At 37.8% G+C, this 16,738-nt stretch overlaps 4 protein-coding genes across 9 annotated transcripts; 2 read left to right on the top strand and 2 right to left on the bottom strand.

Annotated features, from left to right (window-relative positions):
- Positions 1-149: 149 nt before the first annotated feature.
- On the top strand, positions 150-3,579 carry LOC108097621. Of its 3 annotated transcripts, none has more exons than XM_017200034.2 (7): positions 150-355; positions 1,425-1,478; positions 1,539-2,015; positions 2,102-2,228; positions 2,632-2,789; positions 2,950-3,278; positions 3,339-3,579. In XM_017200034.2, exons 3-7 carry the CDS (start codon positions 1,578-1,580, stop codon positions 3,490-3,492), a joined length of 1,206 nt encoding a protein of 401 aa, XP_017055523.1. In that variant the 5' UTR covers positions 150-355; positions 1,425-1,478; positions 1,539-1,577; the 3' UTR covers positions 3,493-3,579. The 3 variants fall into 3 exon arrangements, with proteins under 3 accessions (XP_017055523.1, XP_017055521.1, XP_017055522.1); XM_017200032.2 differs by having other exon boundaries at positions 150-384; XM_017200033.2 differs by lacking the exon at positions 150-355 and adding an exon at positions 1,272-1,368.
- Positions 3,580-3,942: 363 nt separating this feature from the next.
- Positions 3,943-6,364, bottom strand: LOC108097619 (glutathione hydrolase 1 proenzyme). The gene is made up of 4 exons (XM_017200031.1): positions 6,066-6,364; positions 5,030-6,012; positions 4,679-4,872; positions 3,943-4,622 (listed from the first exon to the last, which is right to left on the bottom strand). Exons 1-4 carry the CDS (start codon positions 6,154-6,156, stop codon positions 4,115-4,117), a joined length of 1,776 nt encoding a protein of 591 aa, XP_017055520.1. The 5' UTR covers positions 6,157-6,364; the 3' UTR covers positions 3,943-4,114.
- Positions 6,365-6,811: 447 nt separating this feature from the next.
- On the top strand, positions 6,812-13,301 carry LOC108097723 (annexin B11). 3 transcript variants are annotated; one of them, XM_017200218.1, is made up of 8 exons: positions 6,824-6,912; positions 9,708-9,770; positions 10,253-10,780; positions 11,133-11,514; positions 11,576-11,805; positions 12,145-12,354; positions 12,420-12,488; positions 12,556-13,301. In XM_017200218.1, exons 2-8 carry the CDS (start codon positions 9,759-9,761, stop codon positions 12,619-12,621), a joined length of 1,497 nt encoding a protein of 498 aa, XP_017055707.1. In that variant the 5' UTR covers positions 6,824-6,912; positions 9,708-9,758; the 3' UTR covers positions 12,622-13,301. The 3 variants fall into 3 exon arrangements, with proteins under 3 accessions (XP_017055710.1, XP_017055707.1, XP_017055708.1); XM_017200221.2 differs by lacking the exon at positions 10,253-10,780 and having other exon boundaries at positions 6,812-6,832; XM_017200219.1 differs by lacking the exon at positions 10,253-10,780.
- On the bottom strand, positions 12,867-15,826 carry LOC108097724 (TNF receptor-associated factor 3). 2 transcript variants are annotated; one of them, XM_017200223.2, is made up of 6 exons: positions 15,739-15,826; positions 14,765-15,196; positions 14,196-14,344; positions 13,884-14,143; positions 13,693-13,808; positions 12,867-13,634 (listed from the first exon to the last, which is right to left on the bottom strand). In XM_017200223.2, exons 2-6 carry the CDS (start codon positions 15,119-15,121, stop codon positions 13,326-13,328), a joined length of 1,191 nt encoding a protein of 396 aa, XP_017055712.1. In that variant the 5' UTR covers positions 15,122-15,196; positions 15,739-15,826; the 3' UTR covers positions 12,867-13,325. The 2 variants fall into 2 exon arrangements, with proteins under 2 accessions (XP_017055712.1, XP_017055711.1); XM_017200222.2 differs by lacking the exon at positions 15,739-15,826 and adding an exon at positions 15,277-15,655.
- Positions 15,827-16,738: the final 912 nt, after the last annotated feature.

The raw sequence follows: 16,738 nt of genomic DNA, 5'->3' as shown, positions 1-16,738 counted from the left end.
GGAGCGGATCCCGAGTTTTGTGTTTGTGTTTTCCGTTTTCTGTTCTCCGCTTCTTCTCCACCTTTTCGCCTCGACCCACGAGAGCATGAATAAATGGAATTGGAAATGGAAATGGCTCGCTTGAAGCGCTCGATCGCCGCCGTGGTAGTGAGAATTATTTTTAGTTTGTTTTCGCCTCTCGGTTCGCACAGTTTACATTCGACGGCAATCCGTTGGTTTTTCGGTTCATTTTAGTTCACTTCACTTCACTTCAATTCCGTTCAGTTCGGTTCGATTTTGTTTTGATTTCGCTACTGCTGCTCTCCGTTCTTTTTCATCGAATCGATTTCGACTTTCGTTTTTTTTTCCTGCGTTGGTACGACTCATTCTGCTCTTTATAAAGTTGTAATGTCTTTTTTAAAACACTACGATAAAATTATATGTTTTTTTGTTTGTGTTTCTGCGAGGCCATCTCTCTAAATAGATCAAAAGAAGAGTTTGGCAATCAAAGATACTGATTGTACAACACCTTGTTCGAAATCAACTGAATTCTACCATTTAACACCACCGAAACGGGCGGAAGCCTGTTCAGCGGCCCATAACCGAAATCAAAAAATTCCATCAACTTAAACCCCAACGGAATAGAGTTATATATCCCCAGAGGCGGAGTTGGCCGTTCTCTGGAATTTGTGATTAACTATTTTCCTCCACTCTCTTGCCGACTTAGAGGCATCAATGATGCCAACGACCCATTTAAAAACCGGAAAAAATACATACATATGTACATAAAACCGGAGAGAAGTGAATAATCTTTAATATAGGTTTTCGCACCGGTCCTTTTTCTCAAAAAGCCTTTCTTAGTTGCACTTGCTGGAACACATTCCATGAACATAAACATAAACATTAGAATTACATTAAGCAAGCTCAAATAAAATTTTAACTAGCACTATTCCTATAAAAGCATAGTCCTGCTTCAATAAAAATACCAACATTTTTAACCTAGTAAACAATGAGAGAATTTTAAGAACAACACCCAACAAAAATAATAAGTTAACGCAAACATTACTTTATCAAGATTTTAATAAGGAATATGAAATATAACTGTTCTTTGAAAAAAGAAAGTAAAACCCCCAAAATTAAAAAAAAAAAACATATTGCACTATTTTACTTTTCCTAGTTGGTTATTTTCTAAGTCAAATTCACTCATATTTGCTTCTATTTTTTACATTTCGAACTACAATACCTCATCAGCTTAGATTTTTTTTCACGCTAGCACTTTAAAATAAAAGCACGGATTGACTCACCTGTTTTGTTAAAACCATTTGACTATTCAAAACGTCGTCGCACATGTGTAATTATTTGAATGCAATGAGTGCTGGTCATGTAATTGTCAGTCCATTCGAATTGAGTTTATTACCATTGTTTGACTGGTTTTTCTATTTCAGAGTATGCGATCAAGTGGATTATGCATGTAGCACCTGGATTGGTGCTTTCAATAGGTAATACAAATGAGTATAAAAATAATATAAATATACAAGATTAATTAAGTGAATATATAGTTCCAGAATGAGCACCTAACCCAAAGATATTAGGCAGCCATGCCAATGCAGCAAATCCGTCCCGTGAGCACCTACGATAACTTGGGTTCCCAGCAGTCGAGGCACCTGGAATCCGGAATGTATGAGCCGGAATTGCAGCCGGACTTGGAACCGGAAACGGAACTCAATACCAGCCACAGCATAGCGGCTGTGAAGGCGGCTCTAAACGATGCCAAGTCAAAATTCTTTGGCATCAACAACTATGAGTCACCGGCGGTCAACAAAAGTGCTGTTCAAGTGCTGCCGGTTGTCAAGCCGGAACCGAAGTACCAAAATGTACCACAACGAGATGAAAAACCGGAGATTACTGCTTCGGAACCTCCCTCGATTCCGTCCGGAGATCTAACCATTATCGGTGGTCCAAATCGGGCACTTCGCTATGCAACCACCTACGAACAGATTCCCCTCAGCGATTTGGAGCCCCCTCAAGCATCGCAGGTGGGTAAAGAGATATATTATATATATATTAATGATATTTGGAATTTAAACAACTAATTGTATGTCTTAATTCCTGACCAAAAAAGGCCGTCTACATGAGCACCACGGTTCCGCAAAACATGAAAGGCATGAAGATCGCCGGCCGACATACGCCAACGAGAAATAGCTTGCGGCACAGCCGAATGATCGTTGTCAATCACAAAAACAACGACAGTGAGTTCCCTCAATCATTAATTAAAACACATTTTGCGTGGGTGGTTTTACCACTTTAATTTTGGCAAATAATACAAACCACAGAAACATAAGCTTCCACTTAAATCAATCATTTTAGAGATGCTTTGGAAAGTTTTACAAAGTAAATTAGTTTAGCTTAAAATGAATCAGAAAAGGAGCAATAAAATGTCTATCCAAGCTTTTCGATTCATTTAAAAGATAGAAAATTGATTTGAATAGAGTTATTGACTAATAAATATCTTTTTTGAAGTGTGGTAGAAATAGTTAAATAAAATTTTGATAGTATAGCACAATAAGCTTTTATGTTTATTACAACCTTTTCAAGGCTATAAGCTTCAAATAATTATTATTAGTTATATATATTTCTATTTAATTTGTGCAGCTCTCCAAGAGACTTACATCAGGAACCTGAATATTTCGCGGCAACTCCTAATTATGCAGCTAGCTGTTGGCGTTCTGATCGTCGGACTTGCCGCTTGGATACTTATTTTAGCGCCAAATGCATCGATATTAATCAATCCTTATCTAAGTGGCTTATCGGTAAGTTAATGGGTGATGATATATTATCTATAACTATTATGAATTACCTATTATTCAAAAAAAATATTTCAAATGCATTTTAAACTCATTGAAATAATAGAAAACCCAAATTGAGTACAAGTCATATTTTGAATCTTAATGATTGATTTGATCTTTACAGCTTTTATTGGCTAGTGTTGCGGGTCTCTTCCTGCTGCGAAGGGACCACAAAATAGAGCACAGGCCAAGGAACAATTGCTACAAGGTCCTTCTGGCCGAGTCCTACGTTTTCACCGGCTTGGCATTGGTTTTCTGCTGTTTGGCCCTCGTTTGTGCGGCAATCGAGTTCGCCGAGCTGAATCGATCGAATGCGAATGGTGAATGCTTCCCAACATCCAGTTCACTTCTTAACTACCACAATTGCACCTGCTTTTTGGCGGAAGAGGTTGAGAATGGGAACATCGCCTCCGATAATCAAATAGCTTCTGAATTAAGCGAGGAGTCATCGCAGTAGGTTTTACATTCGAACATTATAACTGAATTGGTGAGTAAACCATTTATTTGTTACAGAAACGACGGATGTGCAGTGCTTCGGATTGAATGGAAGTATCTTCTCGCCGTTTCGATGGCGCTCAACACTTTGGGCATTGTTGCAACATTCTTATACATAACGCTGTTTATTTGTTGCCACCGCAACAGGGAGCTCTTTTACACGTCTGTGTAAGGGAGCTTACTTAATTTATGCTACTTAAATTATTTTAGTAACTACAGAAAACAAACACAAATAAATAATTTATTAATAATAATACTATTTTTCTGTGCATATGAAATTGGAGACTTGAAGTTAGATCATTTCGTTTTGATACTTGCCTATTCATAGCTAATTTTATACAATCTAAAGTTCATAGTTCATATTTGAGCAATAAACCTGTTTTAACCCTTTGGAACCCTCCAAATTATTAAATGCATGTTTTCATTATTTATCTAATAAATTACTTAGTTTGGGTATTTCACAATCTCTTTTTTAATATATATAATTGTATAATCTATAATAATTGTATGGAACCCCCTTAATGTCCCAATTCTTGGTAAGCATACTCTATATTTACATTTTACTAACTTCTTATAAATAGATTGGATATCTCTAACACCTTTTTAGCCAAAATATAATTTAGTAAATGCCCTAATGCATATTGTGCTTGTATTTACACATCTTAATTTATCCCGGGTTAGGAACATTTTCATCTTAAGACTAACATTATAGATATTCATCATGTTCTTAATCTGATATTAACATATTACACCGTTTTCTGAGTTGTAACCCCTTCGTTTACTTAGCAGTTAATTTAAAATCCACTAACACCGCCTGGCTTCCTAAAATCAGAGTTCACCCAAATGGTTTCATTATTTTGGGTGATTCCACAGATGACGGAACCTCGATTTTCATATCGCTCACACTTATGTCCTTTCTGCTCCAAGGTCTTTACATAACTCTCCAAAAGTCCGTATTCGTAGAGCAGGACATTGGGCAACATTTGGTGATGGATGCGATTGGCATCAATGGCGGACTTGATGGTTCCATCCTGCCAAAGAATTCGCACGAGAAGTGGAACAAGTGAGGATATTATTTTGGTTCCACCAGCTGCACCCACGACCAAATGAACTTTTCCAGAGGATTTCTCTGTAACTATCACTGGACTCATCGAGGACATGGGACGAGCAGCGGGAGTTACTTGATTTTTACCAGGAACGAATGGCAAATCAAAGTAATTCTTCAGCTGCTCAATGGAGAAATCCGACATGGCATTGTTGAATATTACACCTGTACGTTTTCCAGTGCGGCCACTGCCAAAACTTTAAGAAGAACGGAATATATATTTATGAATTAGGCACAAATGGGTATTACTTACTAGAAATTAATAGAACTGGTGACTGAAACAGCATCGTTCCCGAATAAAACTGAAGTGTGAGCCGTTCCGTGCTCATCACGTATTTTAATTCCAGAAGAAGCTCCATAAAATTCGGCATTGTCGAAGGTATGTGATTGATTAATTTTCTGGGCTATGGATTTGGCCAATTGCTGACTGGTTAGACTCGCTAAAAGCTGTTTAAAAAGAAAAGAAGATTACCCCTTCTTAGTAAGTAAGTATGTAAGTAATAAGAATAAATAATTTATAAAGAATACATTTTTTTTGAAATTAATATTAGTATTAGTATTTCAATATCATGATTTAGAAAGAGAAGGATTATGTATAACTCACCTCCTCATCAGCTGCTTCATCCAGTTGCCAACGCTTAACAAAACCGAATTTCATGGCCTCAACCATAAGGTGGATTTCTCTAGGACTCATAACTTTGTTTCTTGAGAAGTCTGATCGAAACTCTCGCAAAATGTTCATTATGAAGCCCAGGACGTGACCACTTCCTGGCGGCGGAGTCAAATGAAGATCATACTCATCCAAAGGCATTACAATAGCCTCAGTTAACTTGGCATGAGCACGATTTAAGTCTTCTCTCTCAATAGCACTTCCCATATCCTTTAAATCGGCCAGCAAATCATCGGCAATGGATCCTTTGTAGAATGAAAGAGGTCCTTCCTTTGCCAATCGATCGTAGGTGTTGCACAATTGAGAAGAAGGACGAATCAAATGACCCAAGGGCCAAAAGTTACCAGAATCAGGATTAATGAACATCCTGCGCAATAAAGGATCGTTTTTAATCATTTCCTGATTAAGAATCAAAGCATCATATTGGTGTTTGTAGAGTTGATAGCCTTTTCTGCATAAATCCAAAGTGGGCATTACTAGATCCTCCCAGGGAAGTTTTCCAAATCTCTGATGAGCTAGTGCATATCCTGCCATTTCAGTGGGAACTGCAATGGACCAACTGGACCTCTTTAGATCCTCCTCCTTTTGAAAGGACGAAAAGTTCTTGGCGCTCAGCGATAAAGGAGCGATTTCCCTTGCCAAAATACTGTAGGATTTGCGCTCCTTGTGGATGTAGATATTCATCACCATGCCTCCGCCGATTCCCATGCTCTGCATCCCTATCAATCCATTGCAAATTAAGGCAGCCAGGGCTGCATCCACCGCACTGCCTCCTTTTTCAAGGACCTTCTTGGCCAACTGACTGCAAACATCGCTGTCGCAACAAATTGCAGCCTGGGAAAACTGAAGAAGTGGCGAATTGGATGGGGGCAGGGGATCCTCCGGATCCGGTGGCCTTCGGGACAACTTTTCGGCAACTGAAGAGCAAGAATATGAGTTCATATATCCTTGTTTCGTGAATACAACTCACCATTCTTTCCTGGAAATCGGTACCAATAAACAGCCACCAGAATCACAATCACCACAGAAATTAAACTATTTACACTTATCCTAAGGAACATCTTAAGCAGCTATATCTTTATTGATTTCATCCCCATGGTGAATCCTTTGGGGGGAAATGGAAGCAGTCCTTTTTTCGTTTAAAAAACAGCTGGCACGCTGTAAGACCTTGTTTTTTACCCAGCGAAAATACCGAATTTTGAGCAGAAAAATGAATAAAAATATAATTGAAAAAGTCAACACTATCATTTTAATTTATTATTTAAATAATTTTCAAGAAAAGTTGTTTTTTTGGCTTCATATTTATTTACACTTATATATACACTTGTTTGAATATTTGTTTATTTTTTATTTTATTTATTATTTTATTTATTCATTTATCCCTATTTACTTGTGGGTTTTTTGATTTATTTGATTATAATTTCTTAAATTTGTATTTAACTTTCCAAAATTTCTAAAGTAAGGTTTTTGAGATACATATTTTTTTGAAGAAAATTAACCCCTATGTTAAGAAAATCAAGTGGGTAGTTTGTCTGTGTTGTTGTTGCACTTGCTAAAAATATATATATACCCCGATTCCGGGCAATAATAAGCGCTCAGCGAAATTATGAGTACATCGTTTAATATGCTTATTACTTCGATATCTATCGATAAACAGCTGAGGGGAGTGAATGTATCGACCAGGCCCGCACAATCGAGTTATCAGAAAAGGCAACAGGTTGTTGTCCCGCCCTGGCGGTAAGTCAGTTGATAAAATCACCTCGGCACTACAATATACATCGCAGAGAGAGCCGTCGTCGCGTTTTCAGATACTTAAAGTAATTAAAAGCATTAAGATTACCATCCGACTTTGTTCTTTTTGTTGTTTTTTTTTCTGCGCTACTTGTTCGCTCAACTGTTTGTGATTTGTGTGTGTGCTATGTGAAATAGAAGAGGACTTTACATTTATGATTGTACTAACTCTAAGACTGTTCCCAAATAATCTCCAAGATATATACGTATTCGTGTGCCCATATGTGTGTATCCACTGAGCAATACATATCGTCCGACTTGCGGCGGGGTAACATCAATAAAAAAAACACTCGTTTGGTATCTTCAGATACAATTGTATCTTAAAATGCACCCGCACACGGACACACATACACACGCAAAAAGCAGACCGGCACAGACACGTGTCCATGTGCTGCTGGTGCATCTGTATGCGTTGCGCCCATCTGTTGATTTGCGACCTTGCCAGGAGATAATTACCATCTAAATCATTATGATATCGCCCAGTTTATTAGGAACCCATACATACGCATATTTGTATGCTTTTATACTCTGGCGACCCCAACACATTTTCCCACTTCTGAATTTCAATTTGTTGTGTATTTGTTCTAAAAAAGAAACTATTACAAATATTTCTAAATAAGCAACTAGTTCTTTATCAAGAGAATTTTATAGATAGGAATTTAATTGGCTTTTAATAATGCCACATTATTATTAATTCCTACGTCAGAATTTAAATTGGTTATAATCTTGATAACTAGTTCATTATTGAGCTTACCAACAACAAATAATTCATTAAATGTATCTTTATATCTTTTTGCGAAACCACCTCAGTTGAAGTAGACTAATTAGTAATTATTATTATTAGATTGATTTGATGCGATTTACACGAGTATATCTGTTTGGCAAAAAATGGGGTCTTTACCTTACTCAATAATTTATAATCAAATATATTGCCGGCTTAATTCGTATGATAACTAATATGATAACATTGTTTTAAAACCTTAAAGTACTTTTCGGCTGTTAATGTTTTATAGTTTTGACCAACTGAACGGCCACTTAAAATTCATAACAACGCAAACTTTTGTACTATTTTCAAAGCCACAGCTCATAAGTAACCAGCAAGGTTAAAGTGCGTTTTGTAAGTGGTAAAACCAGTCCTACCTTAACTAAATCGTCTGGCCAAAGCCCAGAAAAATCCAAGCAGTAGTATACAAAATTTGTATGCAAAAAGAGAAGTCATTAAAAATGAATAATAGCTTCATCAGAAACACAAAAAGAATCTTAAGAATTCGAAAAGAAAGAGCAATTGGTTTTCCACTCGAACGATTTAGTTTGTTTAAAACACATTTTTAGGTGAATTCGTGATTCACGTGCTAAATAAATTGTAACTATGAATCTTGGGTTCGTAGACAAATTATCACGCGATTCGTGTGTAAAAGCATGACTCAATTGATATACATAGATATAGATACTTATGTATGCAAACACCAGCGGACTGGGAAATGAAATGACGTGGGTTCGACTGTAAGATGAATCATCTTGAAAGCGGGCAAATTCAGTCGCTGTGCAAACAAACCTTCAGATGTTGCTCGAATACAAAATTGGCGATAACAGCCTCATTGTTTGGATTATCAGAATGGTTTTTTATTTTCGTACAAACTGTGCAAAATTATTGCAATAAGACAACGAGTTACAAAGTGTCAATAACCTTTCAATTCAATATCTTTTTCTTCCTACTTTCTTTTTTAAGTTAAGAAACTAAGTCTTAGTTACCAGGTTATAATTTTTCTATTTATATTTTCAAGGAGAGCTTTGAATGGTAAATGCTCTAACCAACATTAAAGAAAAAGGCACAAATTCACTTGTGCAAATATATTTTTCAGACAGTTGTTGCCATTCCCATACAGTCGGTGGCGTCTCGATGACTGGAGCAAAAAAAAAAAAGAAAAGAAAATACAAAAAAAAGCATTAGTGTATCACGCATGACCCGTAAATAAAAACCCAAAGGATACACAATATAATTTGCGTTTCTGGGTTGGGTTTTGCGAGGAGCAAAGAAATAGTATAATAAAGTCAGAGATACTGACTTCTAATTTAGGGAAGAGCTTAATCCCGGACCAAGTTTATATTTAGACTCGTCCTTCGTGACCATTTTCCATTTGATTATGACTAAGCTTACTATCAAAAACAAAGGAAAGGGTTATTGGCTTTATAAAAGAGGTGCATAAATACAAAAATGAATGGGTGTGAATATCTAAACTGTAATGATGGGTAGGGTTAAATTTCATTTGAACAAATAAATATTTATTAAACTGCACTTATAAAGTTTATCTAGGTGGGTGGGTAGCAAGTTTGTTTTTTAATATTTTTTACCATGAGATCATATTTCTGAAATTTGCATATTAAGTAAAGCAGTCGTTATTTTGTTCTCAACCACAAAACATATATACTTTTGCAGACCCCTGACATTTCTACTTTGTTTCTGGTAGGAATGTTAATTTTAGTGTAGTTTTTCCAACCTATTTTTCGGTGATTGCAATTATAAAGTCAGAACGTATTATATCTTAAATCGAACCTTTTTTGATATCGATTACCATTTTTATTAGCACAATTTGGGCCACAGTCATTAGCACCAACCTTCGGAATCTTGTGAAATAGAATTGGTGGGCACAAACATTTATGAATTCTCCGTAGATTTAAGTATTTGTACATGTGTATGGTAACAAAATAAGAATGGTGATCATAGCAACTGATTAAATATTGAAATAATAGTTTTCTACATAAGTGTGTAAATATGTTGATTTTAATGAACCCCACTTGTTGCTATTTTTGATTTTTCCAGTACTGAATCTCAATCACCGGAAATCCCCCACAGAATAGAATCTCCCTCATAATGTATCCCTTCGTAAGTTTCCAAATGCTATTGGCTTTAGATTATAAATATATTAGCTTCAAAAGCATCAACCATCCTTTTAACCAATGCTTATTTTTTACTAACAATCTATACTTTTTATTTATGATTTCTTATAATTTAAATATTCAATTTAATTACTACCACATATAAAAATTACCAGCGAGGTGAAAGAATATAAAATTAAAAAAAGAATAAATAATAAAATATAATTTAAATTTTGTGCTAAAAAGCTAGAAATTTATTCTGGGAACATTTTTTTTTGTTTTTGCTTTATAAGTCATTATGAATTGTATATAAAATATTTTAATTTTCGGCCACAAATTCCTTTTTTGAAATATATATTTCTCTTCAAAATTATCCTAATTTAAAATATACAATTAATAATTGTCCCGAGTGTTTTGCCGTGTGAGCTCATTGAATTTCCAGCTCGACAGAGTCAATTTGAATTGTAAATCTTTTCCGACTTCTTATAGGGATCCGGAATGCCATCGCACCCGCACCCCTCCTCCACTAACGAGCCGCCGCGAGCGCCCTTTGGAGCTGGTTGGGTGCCACCGATGCAGCAGAACTCGCCATACCCCCCGCCCCCCCAGCCACACGCCCACCCACAGCACCACCACCACCAGCAGCAGCAACAATATCCCGGTGGTGCACCCTATCCACCAATGTCGGCACCTTACCCGGCCGCTCCTTCCCATTCGAGTCCTTATGCCACTTCCAGTCCCTATCCCAGTTCGAATCCCTATCCTTCACAATTCGCTCCTCCGGTGCAACATCATCAGCAACCGACGAACAGTCCCTATCCGCCGGATCGTGGATATACACCGGCCATGACAGCCGGCTATGATGCGGGCTTTGGCCACGGAAACGGACAAGGACAAGGACACGGACAAGGACAAGGATACGGACAAGGACATGGACAAGGACAGGGTTACGGGCATGGACAGGGGCATGGGAATGGTCAGGGGCACGCGCATCGGTCACTCACAGCTCACAGAGAGGTTGGTCATCAAAAAGGGGTTTCAAACCACTTGAAAGGGTGCCTAAAAGCAGGCTTTAAAAAATACAATCTTATTTATATTAATTTGAGATCTGTCAGGGAAAATTTAAATCCCAACAGATATTTACATTTTAAATTTAAAATTACTCTTTTTTAAGATCTTGTGCTTAGATTTAATGACTTCATTTTGGTAAAAGTTAACAAGCTTTAAATCTCCAAAGTATCGTTTTATAGGCTGCTGGGCACTCACCCATTTTTACCGGGGATTTAGTACTAACACTTCATCACCTCATCAAAACGAAATCGATTTGTTTAAGGCAAGTTTCTTACCCGTTTTCCAATTTACTCTTTAGGGAACTCCAACTGTGGTGGCCGCGCAAGGATTCGATCCCGTGAAGGATGCCCACGATTTGCGCAAGGCGATGAAGGGCTTCGGCACGGATGAGAATGCCCTGATCAACATCATTTGCCGGCGGACGAACGAGCAGCGCCAGGAGATCCAGCGTCAGTACAAGACGCACTTCGGCAAGGACCTCATCGAAGACATCAAGTCGGAGACGAGCGGCAACTTCGAGAAGCTCCTCGTCGGCCTGCTGCGTCCCATCGTCGATTACTACTGCGCCGAACTGAACGATGCCATGGCAGGCTTGGGCACCGACGAGGAGGTCCTCATCGAGATCCTCTGCACGCTGTCCAACATGGAGATCTACACGATCAAAAACCAGTACTTACGACGTACGTTTCATCCAGCCTTAATCTTTTATATATTATATATTCAGAAATATAATAATTATAGTGTACGGTGCCCATCTGGAGTCGGAACTAAAGTCGGAGACCTCGGGCAACTTCAAACGGCTGCTCACCTCGTTGTGCACGGCGGCGCGGGACGAAAGTGGCCGTGTGGATCCAGTTGCGGCCAAAAACGATGCCAGGGAGCTGCTCAAAGCCGGCGAACTGCGTGTCGGCACCGATGAGAGCATGTTCAACATGATCCTCTGCCAGAGGAACTACCAGCAGTTGAAAATGGTAAGGAAAAGCGAGGAAAAAACAAAAAGGTGACCCAAAATTGCACTTTTAGAGCCCATAACTCTTCCAATTTGACTTCGACTCAAAAGTGGTATAACTCAAAAAGTTTGTAGTTTAATTCTTCAACAAACTGCATCATTAGTTAATTTTTAATTTTTTCAAATTTCCAAAAAAAAAAAATGGGTTTGCTGAAAAGTGACCCAAATTCACTACTTCTGAATCCACAACTTTTCTAATTTCACTCCGATTTTTAAGTGGAATACCTCTAAATGTTTGTAGTTTAATTCTCTATATTCCTCCGGTATTTAATGTGTATTACGCATTTATTCTTTCCCTTAGATATTCCAAGAGTACGAGGGCATGACTGGCCACTCGCTGGAGAAGGCCATCAAGAAGGAGTTCTCGGGCGACGTGATGGAGGGTCTGATTGCCATCTACCGATGTGTCACAAACAAGGCCGACTACTTTGCCTCGCGTTTGCACAAGTCGATGGCTGGAATCGGCACCAATGACACCCAGTTGATCCGTGTGATTATCACGCGGTGCGAGGTAATATATTCCATAATCTATAATGTATTCCATAAACCAAGCTTAACGTCTATTCCAATTTCCAGATCGATATGCATGATATCAAGGTGGCTTTTGAACGACTGTACGGCAAGTCCTTAAAGAGCTGGATCAAGGTAAGTTAATATATTGAATTCTATATAATATAAAGTAGATTTATATTAATAATATAATGTTTTTCAGGGCGATACTTCGGGCCACTACAAGCACGCTCTTTACGCCCTCGTTGGTGAACAGCGCTCATCTTAAGATCCATCCCATATTCAATATTCAAACCAAATCGAACTTGAATTCAATTATTCGAATACGTATTATCTTTTCTATGTATTCGATCATTTACATACATACAACATACACGCCAAGGGAGCCAAAACAATGAAAATGACCCACTTTGTGGACTTTAAGTGCTCACAGATATTACCTGAAAACGGGAACTAAAATCCCACATCCTCTCGACAATTTGATACCTCTTAAAAAGATGAAAAGGCCAACGGTTAGCAAGTGTTGTGTTTGTTTTATTGAAAGACCTTTGTATTTAAAAGCGCTCGTAAAGACAACAATTATGGAAGTTCCTCTCGTCTCACTTGCTTCTCGTTTGGACGATGAACAATTTGCTAAATATTTTATTAAGTATACAACTACAGTGCAATAAACAAATAAAAACTAAACATTTAAACATTTAATTCAATTTCCATCTATGGACTTCGTCTCACGAGTGCCTCAACGTAACTTTATTGCCTACTTCACAAATAGCATTTAAAACTGCAAAGCATACACTGAAAACAAAACTATATGATATATACGCGTATTGAACAGAATCGATTTGTATTCACTTATACACTATACATTATCTCGTTTTTGTAAGCGGGTTTTTAACTGCTAGTTCGCTCTCAATGGAATAAATTATTATACATGTGTGTATTACAAAACTGGAATTCTTTTTTAATTAATGATCACTTGAGAATTCGAACCTCTATGAACATGGAATCGTTGCGAAGATAATTCCTACTGGTGATCACCCTGTGCGGTATGTGGAAGTACTGGTTGCTCTGGATAAAGTCGTCGCTCTTCTTTCGCACATAAATTGTCTTGACATAATCCTCGGCATCGGCCAAATTCGAGCACTGATCGCGAATGATGATCTCGGCTTGAAGGCGACATGGCCAGGCCAAAAGGGGATCGTATTCGCCGGTCAAAACATTCAGGCAGGCAATCAAATTCCTACCCTTCCAGGTTCCCTTGCCATTCAAGTAAATATCCAGCTAATATATAAGTAAAATACATGTTATATTAAATCAAATGATTATAATATAAACTCACCCTTAAAGCATAACTAAAAGCCTTATTGGAAAACATGGCACTGTGCAAAATGGTATCGTACTGTTTGGATTCATCCAGTTTCTTCGAGTAATCCTTAATGCGCCAAATCAAGTGGCCTGAAAAACAAGTAACATAAGCAAAATTAAAATCAATAATTAACATAAAAAGTACATAATTTATATAGTAGGTACCTCTAATATTTTGCACACTGGCAATCCTTTGCTGCATTGCCATTTGTGTTTCCAAATCGGAAATGTTCTGCATGGTTTGATGAAGTGCTCGATCCAATTTATCGCAACGCTCTTCGGTTTCGCAAACAATATTCTTAACATTCTTCACCTCATAATCCAAAGTGGCGTATTTCGAAGTGACGTAGTCACTATTTCCCAACTTTGTTTTAATATCCTCATTGATTTGCTGCAGAAACTCCTCGATCTGAAAGAACTTCTCCCTAAAATGTATTTTAGTATGCTGATGCCACTTAATTATTGATTTCCACTCACCGATTCAGTCGCTCGTTTTCGAATATCAACTCCTCCAACTTGAGAATATTATCGTTGAGTTGGTTTTGATGGAAGGTAACATCCGCCGAGAGTTGGTTAACCAATTTTTGGGCCTCGTCAAGTCTTGATTCAACCTGCTCCTTTAAGGACTGCAATAAAGATCACATAAAGATATCATTTTTAACCGATTAAGGAACTTGGGTAACAAATAAAGAATCAAAATGAATACGCAGAAACTGCCTCTTAGTTTATTATCTTTCTGGTTATAGTTTATCAACCTTTTTGTTTGTTCTTTGCTCCAAGGTTTAATTTTGAGCTTCGCGGAAGTTGAAGGCTTACATTCTTTGTTGTGTTTCATAACGTTGTTGGTTTCTTATTTTGTTTGTTACATTTTAACGTTTTAGCTCTTTCAAATATGAGAAAAATTAAGTGTTATTCTTCAAATTGAATTCAGAATTGTATTCCTTAAACGAATAATAAATAAATTCTGGAATAGAAAAAGCTTCTAACGTGCTTCCCAATCCCTTCATCATTCACTGAATGGAATAAATTAAATTCCCCAAACTCACCTGAGCGATATTACAGCAGTATTGAAAGTCGAGCTGGTTCTGCTCGGAGGCGAAGGCCCTCTGGTTGGCCTCCTCATCCAACTGGCGACGCAGCTCATCGATGGCCTTCTCCGTGTCCCGGGTCCAATCCTCAACCACTTGGTTCTGCTTGCGGATGTTCCCCACATCGGTGATCAGGTGCAATCGCTGGCGGATCTCCTCGTTGAGAACGGATCGAATGGTGCCCACATCCTGTTCGATGACCACAAGTCGCTGATCCGACTGCCTGTCCAACCGATCCATGCTGACACTCATCCGCTGGCCGTTCTGATTCAACTGCAGCTGGTTCCTGGGACACTCCTTCAAGTGGGAACGCATTCGAATTCGTGGAATAAAGGCCTGGCAGCCGTTGGGACACTCCTCCAAAACCTGACCGCAGTGGATGAGGTGTTCCTGCGGGGATCACGGCCAAAAGTGAGAGTAATGTTATCGCAAATAAATGGGGAATACTGGATAAGTTGGGCGATTATAACCGTGAATGTCTGGGCATCGAACCATTCGTTGCAGAAGAGGCACGAGGACTTCTCATACTTGACTATGGTCGTGGATTTCGGTTGGCCCGATACTTCCGATAGATCTTTCCTCGACGATGTCTTGGTTAAAGACATGTTTTCTTTTATATATATACTACTTATATATACTGTTTCGAATAATTAATAATTATTTTAGAGAACTGCGAACCGAGAACCGCCCTGTGCACACTAAACTCAGCCGAAAATAATGATTAAGAGTTTCCTTCGCCATAGTCATTCGCGGCACACAGACGTGGCTTAGATATAGCTTTGCACTTGTGTTGGCATTAGGGCGTCCACGAAATCTATACGACAACCTCGCACTGATAGCACACACTCATTGCTATTATTTCGAAAAAAAAAAAACACAACACAAATATAGTTACAAATAACCAGAACAAACGAATTGTATTGACCACTAACTCGACCATAAAACACAGCCACCAAATCTCCACTGAAATCGTTCTCGAGCAGCCAGCCTTATGACGCGATCTTCTATATACGATGTGTACCTGCAAAATACACCCATATCTTGCTTGGCTACATACATATATATAGAGTATAAATGTGCGGAATGCGAGATACCATTATCAATGAAAAAGGCACCACAATCAAACAGAGTTTCGGTATTTCTGAGGCAATGCAAATGGGAACGACGCCATCAACCAGATAACGGTATAGTTATATGGCAATATGATGGTTCAATGTGGGCAGGTCGACGGAACAAGTGCCCTACGCAGGTGGGAAAATCGCAACTATCCCTACTTTATAAGCACTTTTCACACCTGAAATCGGAATATAACTACACCTTAGGGAGTAACAAAAAAAATTGCGTTTTAGTGGTTCCTATTCGTGTGATTATTTCGTACTCAATTAAATACATTTACCTACAGAAGTATTTAATTTTATTATAAATACACTACAACTTTGAGCACGAAATTATTAAGAGTACTTAAACATGGATAGTCCAATCCATTGCCTATCTTCAAACCAAAAAAAACTATTTGATATACATTTTAAAACCACTTAAACCTACTTTAAGAAAAACTTCTTAATGCCAAAATTACTCAGAAAACATAAATTTTTTTAATGGAATCCAAGGAAATATTAATCCGAATATGGAGTGTCATATAACGTTGAACTCGTAATAAAATTTGCAATCGATTGACATTAAAGCCCAGAAATTTTTAATTTTTGCCAATTATTGGAAAAGTTATTAAAAAGTTATTATTAAAAAGTCAAAAATGAGTCAAAAAATTAAACTATCGTAATCCGCCAAAAAGTGATAGGTCTTGTTAGTTTAGGTTGTCAGCTGACAAAAACAGTTTTTCCTTAAGCTGTAACATTTATTTTGGCTGATTTACAATTAAATAACCTTATAAAAAAATGCATTTTTGAGTAAAAGAGGAAAAGAAGAAAACAG

Source organism: Drosophila ficusphila, unplaced genomic scaffold, assembly GCF_018152265.1.
Source record: "Drosophila ficusphila isolate 14025-0441.05 unplaced genomic scaffold, ASM1815226v1 contig_197, whole genome shotgun sequence".
NCBI classification, from domain to species: domain Eukaryota; kingdom Metazoa; phylum Arthropoda; class Insecta; order Diptera; family Drosophilidae; genus Drosophila; species Drosophila ficusphila.
The sequence above is the reverse complement of the archived record's forward strand: the minus strand, read 5'-3'. Positions and strand labels throughout refer to the sequence as shown.

What these genes read in the sequence shown, in the direction of transcription:
- LOC108097621 (XM_017200034.2), top strand. Translation starts at nt 1,578, where the DNA reads ATGCCAATGCAGCAAATCCGTCCCGTGAGCACCTACGATAACTTGGGT. An exon ending in CAATCACAAAAACAACGACA is followed by an intron (nt 2,229 to 2,631) that starts GTGAGTTCCCTC and finishes TAATTTGTGCAG; the next exon opens with CTCTCCAAGAGACTTACATC. An exon ending in TTAAGCGAGGAGTCATCGCA is followed by an intron (nt 3,279 to 3,338) that starts GTAGGTTTTACA and finishes TATTTGTTACAG; the next exon opens with AAACGACGGATGTGCAGTGC.
- LOC108097619 (XM_017200031.1), bottom strand. Translation starts at nt 6,156, where the DNA reads ATGTTCCTTAGGATAAGTGTAAATAGTTTAATTTCTGTGGTGATTGTG. An exon ending in ATGAAGCAGCTGATGAGGAG is followed by an intron (nt 4,873 to 5,029) that starts GTGAGTTATACA and finishes CTTTTTAAACAG; the next exon opens with CTTTTAGCGAGTCTAACCAG. An exon ending in ACCAGTTCTATTAATTTCTA is followed by an intron (nt 4,623 to 4,678) that starts GTAAGTAATACC and finishes TTCTTCTTAAAG; the next exon opens with TTTTGGCAGTGGCCGCACTG.
- LOC108097723 (XM_017200218.1), top strand. An exon ending in CAAAAACCAGTACTTACGAC is followed by an intron (nt 11,515 to 11,575) that starts GTACGTTTCATC and finishes TAATAATTATAG; the next exon opens with TGTACGGTGCCCATCTGGAG. An exon ending in ACTACCAGCAGTTGAAAATG is followed by an intron (nt 11,806 to 12,144) that starts GTAAGGAAAAGC and finishes TCTTTCCCTTAG; the next exon opens with ATATTCCAAGAGTACGAGGG.
- LOC108097724 (XM_017200222.2), bottom strand. Translation starts at nt 15,411, where the DNA reads ATGTCTTTAACCAAGACATCGTCGAGGAAAGATCTATCGGAAGTATCG. An exon ending in ACTGCTGTAATATCGCTCAG is followed by an intron (nt 14,345 to 14,764) that starts GTGAGTTTGGGG and finishes TCTTTATTGCAG; the next exon opens with TCCTTAAAGGAGCAGGTTGA. An exon ending in CAGTGTGCAAAATATTAGAG is followed by an intron (nt 13,809 to 13,883) that starts GTACCTACTATA and finishes CTTGTTTTTCAG; the next exon opens with GCCACTTGATTTGGCGCATT.